At 59.7% G+C, this 6709-nt stretch overlaps 1 protein-coding gene across 1 annotated transcript; it reads right to left on the reverse strand.

Moving 5' to 3' along the window:
• Window positions 1–902: 902 nt before the first annotated feature.
• On the reverse strand, window positions 903–3556 carry TIGD3 (tigger transposable element derived 3). The gene has a single exon (XM_086676936.1). It carries the CDS (start codon window positions 3554–3556, stop codon window positions 2138–2140), a length of 1419 nt encoding a protein of 472 aa, XP_086533062.1. The 3' UTR covers window positions 903–2137.
• Window positions 3557–6709: the final 3153 nt, after the last annotated feature.

Consider the following 6709-nt stretch of genomic DNA (forward strand, 5'->3'; position numbering starts at 1 on the left):
CGCTCTCCTAAACGAGATCTTCGGGCTTTCCAGAGATGAAAAATAAAAACAAAACAACTATATATATATATATATAATTGTTGTTGTTTTGTTTGTTTTTATTTATAAAACAATATATTTGTGTGTGTGTGTGTGTGTGTGTGTGTGTGTGTATAATATATATACGAGAAAGAAAATGAGGCCAGTAAGGTGACGGGGATGCCTGGAGAAGAAAGAGCTTCAAGAAGTTAGAAGAAGTATACAACAGAAGTTAGCGTCCCGGGAGCTTTCCTTAATACACTGAGGATTGTGGGGCGCCTGGGTGGCTCAGTCGGTTGAGCGTCTGACTTCGGCTCAGGTCGTGACCTCGCCGTCCATAGGTTCAAGCCCTGAGCCGGACTCCGTGCTGACAGCTCCGAGCCTGGAGCCTGCTTCGGATTCTGTGTCTCCCTCTCTTCTACCCCTCTCCTGCTCACACTCTCTCTCTCTCCTTCAAAAGTAAATAAGCATTAAAAAAAAAAATTAAAAAAAAAAGAAAGGTACTTCATCAAAGTCGACAAAGTGCCGCAGCCACGCCCCCAGTGAGGGGGAGCCTGGGCCAGGCGTGCAGGGGGGCGTGAGCGTGGCTGCCCTGGGCGCCGTGTCCTGGACCGCAACACCCCCCAGAAAACTGTGCCGCGCTGGCTTGTGACAGTCGATTGCCTTTTCGGCCGCAGGATTTGGGCCTGAGCTGGACGCCTCACCGGCCAGGGTCCGTCTGTGTCCACAGCCCATGTCCTTTCCAGGTCAACCCATCCTATTCAGATCCTACTCCCCGATCTGGCTCAGGCTGCCCACCACTCACCTGGACCCACGTCTCCACGTCTCAGTTATTCTAAATTTTTAACAAATATTTATTCATTTTTCAGAGAGACAGAGCACAAGTGGGGAAGGGGCAGAGAGAGAGGGAGACACGGAAGCCGAAGCAGGCTCCAGGCTCTGAGCTGTCAGCACAGAGCCCGACGTGGCGCTCGAACTCCCGAACTGCGAGATCATGACCTGAGCCGAAGTCGGACGCTTAACCGACTGAGCCACCCGGGCGCCCCATGGATCCCACGAATGACCTGTCCTCACCCTGAGACCCCTTGGGGTGCCCCACCAGCTTGTGTGGTGGGCTGAAGACCCCTCCTGCTCCGCACGCCTCCCCCTGCGCTCTAGAGGGACCACCTGCCTCTGCTCACCACCTGGGGCCCCCTCCTTCCCGGCAGGCCTCCATGCTTGCCTCCCCTTGGCCGGGATTGTGCTCCCCGCTCCCCTCCTCCAGGAGTCTCCCCAGGCTCCTGGGGGCCACAGCACTTTGCACAAGCCCGTGGGACGGCCTTTAGTCACACCGCACTGTCACTGTCTGTGAGGCCCTGCCCGGCAGGGAGGCCATTTTTGCAAGCTCACCACACAGGAGGCTTGCTGAAGAGATGTTGTGAAATGATCAAAGGAACGGATGGCGATGCCAAGTTCTGGCTCCGAGTGGTTTCCCTAGACTGTCCCTAGCCACCCCTCCCCCCCGTTCCTAATGCCACGATCTGAGAGCGAAGTCATCAGAGCAGCAGAATGTCCGGGGACGATACTCGGGATCTGTCTGTCGGCAGGTAAGGGGTCCCCGTTCCCGGGGAGTCCTTCCCGCTGGAGTTCTGGAAGACGGGGCTGCTGCTGGTCATGTGCAGCCACAGCGGCCAAGCCCAGACGGTGGCGTCGCGGCCAGCCTCAGCAGTCAATTTTAAAAATCTGAGTTGAAAGTTTTCGCCCCTTTTCCATGAAAACAACACCCTGACCTCTCTTCTGATTAAAAAACTTTATTTCCAGAAGCAGAACTGTTTCCGACACAGAGTTCAAGGGATCGGCCTGTCCGTAAAGCCTCAATTCTTCCTTCCCAGGTCCCGGCCTCCCTGGAGGTTGAGAAACGACACGCTAGCCTCACACCCCGCCCGGCGCGCCCCATCTTCAGAACCCTCTTCTGGAGGCTGGGGTGACCTTCTCTCGGTCTCCCCGCTTGTCTCCCTTCCACACCTTTCCCGAAGCTCCATTTCCGCGGGAAAGAGCCCAGCCTCCAGCCCGCCTTCCTAGCGAGGGCGTTTCCATGGGAAACAGGAGGGGGGGGGCGGCCAGCAGCAAGGGGGGCCCCTCACGAGCCGCAGAGACGCTCCACCTCCTCCTCGCAGGCGTAGAATTTTTCAAAGAGCTCAGGGGAGGTGCCGTTGCACTCCAGCCACCTCCTCAGCGTGCCCAGTGCCCGGAGGGCGTCGGCTTTGGTGGGCAGGGGCCCGAGGCCGTCCTCTCCGGCCCCCGCCTCGTCGTCCTCAGTGCCCGTCTCCTCCTTGAACCCCCCAGACGCGGGCTCCTCGCCCTCCAGGTCCACAAAGCGGGAAAACTCCTCGAGGCTCAGCCCGCCGGGGACCGGCGGCATCTCGGAGGCTTGGTCTGGGGACGGGGACATCTTGCAGGGAGCCAGCCCTTCCTGGACGAAGCTGCTCCCGATGAGCTGGGGGGGCACCTTGGCCCAGGCGGCCGCCGCCATGTGCAGCGCGTCCAGCACGGTGATGCCCGCCGCGGCCTCGGCCAGCGAGGCGCCGGCCCTCTTGCTCCGGACGGCAGCCAGCTTGCCCAGCAGGCGGTGCCGGTAGTGGGTCCTGAAGGCCCGGACCACGGAGCCGGGCAGCGAAGGCGTGCTGCCGTCGGCGGCCAGAGGCAGGAGCCGCACGTGGCGGAGCCCGGGCCGGCCGGCCAACCCCTCCGCCACCCGGGCGGCCAGCAGCAGGGTCACCTGTCGGCCTTGCCGCGCCATGTCCCCGTCAAACTGGGCCAGCCACTCTGACCAGGGGACGCCCAGGTCGGGGTGGTAGGAGGCCGGCAGAGCCGCACCGCTGACCCCGAAGAGGCACGTTGGCGCGGCCCGGAGCCCGCTGACCCACACGCGCCGCTTCTCGGTGCCTCTGCTGTTGGCGCACAGCAGCACCTGCACCCGGTCGCGCGCGCCCCCTCTGCCGGGCACTGCCCGGTACAGCAGAGGCACTTCGGCGCAGCCGAAAACGTCCTCGGGGGAGAAGTCTTTGAGAGAAAGAGGAGGCTGGGCCTGGGACGTGGGGCCCGGGGGAGGTGGCTCGGGGGGGAACGGAGGCGCCAGGACGTGCCGGGCCCCGAAGCCCACATTGTTCCGGCGTTTCCAGCGGACCAGCCAGCCAATGCTGGGGACAAAATCCTGGCCCATGATGTCGGCCAGCTCCTTGGCTTTGTGGAGCAGCATGGGCCCCGTCACGTCCCAGGCCTTGGCCCGGGCGATGTGGTACCAGCAGAGCAGGGCCTCGTCAATCCCGCTGTACTTGGACTCCCGCTTGCGCTTGCGCTCCCGGTTGGCCGTGCCGCTGCACCAGTCCGCCAGCAGCTTCTCCTTATTCTTGCAGATGCGTGAGATCTGGGGCTGGGAGACCTGGAAGCGCCGGGCCACCTCCGACTGGGACATCTTGGACTCATCCAGCAGCTCCAGCACCTGGATCTTCTCGGCCAGGGACAGGGCGTGCAGCTTCTTCTTGCCGCTCAGCTCCATGGCTTCTCCACGGCACCTGTCGGGGGAGGAAACAGTGAGCGGGGGTACAGCCGGCTGAGGCCAGGAGGATGGGAGAGGAGCACAGGCAGGAAAAGAGGATGGATGAGGACAGGGAAATCGGCTGGTGTAGGGGACACCCCGGGGAAGACTGGGCCAGCTGGGAGAGGGTGAGGGCGTACACTGGGTAGGTGTTCAGAGGGCTGGGCTGGAAGGAAGGGGGTGGCTAGGCTGAGGGAACCGTGGGCCGGGCACAGATCAGGAGGGATGGCAGAACAGAACCGGGGAGGGGGTGGCTCACTGGTTAGACGGAGGAGTCTGGGCTAGAGTTTCGGGGAGAAGGATGGATAGAGCCAAGGGGACAGCTGCAGAGACAACAAAGGAGCATGGATGGGGGAGGACACGGGGCTGGGGCTGAGTGGGGCAGGTGTAGGGGACAATCAGGGCTGGGGGGAGGAGTCCCTGGGAGGGGGAGAGGGATGATGGCCTGGGCTGGATGTTGGGAAGGGGGGGTTCGGGGAGAAGGAGGGGGCAGAGTGGATGAAGAGTTGAGGTGACAAGTGTACAGACGACAAAGAGGGACGGATGGGAGCAGAAGGAACCAGGCTAATTTGGTGCTGGGTCCTGAGGAGGTAAGACTGCGGGGGGGGGGGGGGGGGGGGGAACGGGAGGCGGGGCGGGCCTGGAGAGGCAGTGCGAGCGCAAGGCCCAGAAGGCAGGTGCACAGGCGACAAACAGCAAGAGGGGTGAGGAGGCCGCAGGCAGCCAGAGGGACGAGGTGTCCCCAGAGGGGAGGGTGGTGGCCTGGGAGGGGGACTAGGGCGCGGACCCGAGCGCCTGGGACCGAGGCAGGCCAGGAGCCGGGCTCCGCCACCTGGCCGACCTCTCTCCACTCGACGCGGGGTCCTTCGGCGGGGCGTACCCAGGCGCCCGCCCGCCCGGCCTCCCTGCCTCCCTGTCTCCCGCTCCGCACCCACCTCAGGCGCTCGTCCCGCGGCTCCCGCCCCTGCCCCGGCTAGGCTCGGCTCCCGAGCCCCTGTCCGGGCGCCGACGGGAGAGCAAGGGAGGGACGGGCGCCACGACCCGAAGGGCGGAGTGGGCCGAGGGGCTGCGCGGGTGGCGGGCGGCGGGCGCGCGCACAGCAGGGCCCCGTGCGCGCCGCCCGCGCCGGGCTCTCCCCCGGCTGGGAAGACCGCGGTGCAGGCGCTCAGCTCCCACCCGCCGCAGCTCCGCCCAGGCCCAATCAGATTGGCCCTCAATGACGTTCAGTCCCTCCCCCAGCTAAGTCTCATTGGACGTCGGGGAAGTGGCGGGGCCCTCCCGGGGGCGGGGCTTCCAGCGCGAGGAGCTATGAGGCGGAGCCAAGACCCCGCGGGAGTCCCGGAGGCGCCGCCAGCCTCTGGGGCCTGACGAGCCTCTGGGCAGCGTGGGCACGGGAGAGAAGGCTTGGCGTCTCAAGGCCTTCCTGACCTTGACCTAGGCAGTCTCAGCTTTTCTCATGTACCAAATAGGGCTGACACCCCTCACGGATTGGTTGTGAGAAAAATGGATGAAAGCTTTAAGCCACACAAAAGCTGTTACCATGGACAGCGCTGGTCTCACGTCGATCTGTCCAGCTAGCGGTAACTACTTGCCTGGGGCCAGTTCTGATTTAGGGCGAAAAAGGACTAATTTTTCTTGGTTTTGGTACCTGTTGGCAAGATTCAAGTTTCTTGACTCAAGATCTAATATCAGTCCCTTCCTCGGTAACCTTCAGTCCTGCCTATTGTTAGCAACTGGATGTAGACACTTCGACCTGCAGTAGAGTGCTTCCCACCCTCAACCTCAGCCGGCCTTCCAGCCTCGTTTCCCTCCCCCACTGCCAGCTCTGATGGGAAGCCTGGGGCCACAGAGAGTCCCCATCTCTCTGCCTTTCTCACAGGCTTCCCTCCCCAGCCCAATTCTACGGGCTGATTCTTCTTCCATCCCTCTATGTCCCATCCTAAATCTCATCCCTTGCAAACCCTTCCCAAATTTCTTATGCCTGCTACAGCATTTTTTTTTTTTTTTTTTTTACATTTCTTCTTCTTTTCACTTCCTTTTCTCTTAGAGACTACTCAGCTACCAACGATCATTGCTTTACTCCCTCTGCTTCTGGCCTACTTCCGTGTAAAAGCCTGAGGACAGGGGATGTGCTTTGTTGCTACCAAGATTCCCAGCCTAGAGCACCCTGCCTATTATTGAATGCAATGGTCTAGGCCACTGGCTTCTAGTAGGTAACAGTGGCTTTCAGACTGTTCCAAAAAATGCTAAGGATACCTCAGTGGGTTCATAACTGATTGATTCAAATCTTTAAGTTTAGGAACTTCAGGGCACCTGGGTGGCTCAGTTAGGTGTCAGACTTCTGCTCGGGTCATGTCACAGTTCATGAGTTCAAGCCCCGCATCAGGCTCCATGCTGACAGTACAGAGCCTGCGTTGGATTCTCTCTGTCCTTCCCCCACTTGGACACGCTCTTTCTCTAACTAAAAAAAAAAAAAAGCTTAACTTCAAAACACATGCTCAAGTGATATAGAAGATCCGTTATGGAAGCTATCAAAAAAAAAAAAAAAAGCTGGCTGCAAAGAAGGAAACTCATTTTTGTGCATGTAGACAAGTCCCGAGGAAGGTGGCAGTGGGGGCCGAGCTCATGCACACTGTACCTACAGGAACGAATGCCAGGCAAGCAAGGCTGAGTGAGGGGTCTCTCTGCTCATGTGCATTATCCATGCACAAAGCTTTCACATGTCCCATCGTAATATTTATTTTTAGTAAATATTTATATTTAGACTCAAGCTCCTGAACCCGTGTAAAGTATCTGAAATCCCAAGATCAACTCTTAGAAACTTGTCACCATGTGCATATACAAGTCTCGCAGAATTTCCTTCAAACCAACCAAAATACAGAAACAGGATGCTGAACCCGACTCTAACCCAAGTTTTTTATTAACTGGAACAACTCTGTCCTTTACAACAAGGAATAGTTGTAACACAAATACACGTTAAGGAGTTAGAACTAACAGAGTACTCGGGGTGCCTGGGTGGCTCAGTCGGTTAGGCGTCTGACTTCGGCTCAGGTCATGATCTTGCGGTCCGTGGGTTCGAGCCCCACGTCGGGCTCCGTGCTGACAACTCAGAGC

This window comes from Puma concolor, chromosome D1 (assembly GCF_028749965.1).
Source record: "Puma concolor isolate L17-30 chromosome D1, mPumCon1.1.hap2, whole genome shotgun sequence".
In the NCBI taxonomy this organism is placed as follows: Eukaryota; Metazoa; Chordata; class Mammalia; order Carnivora; family Felidae; genus Puma; species Puma concolor.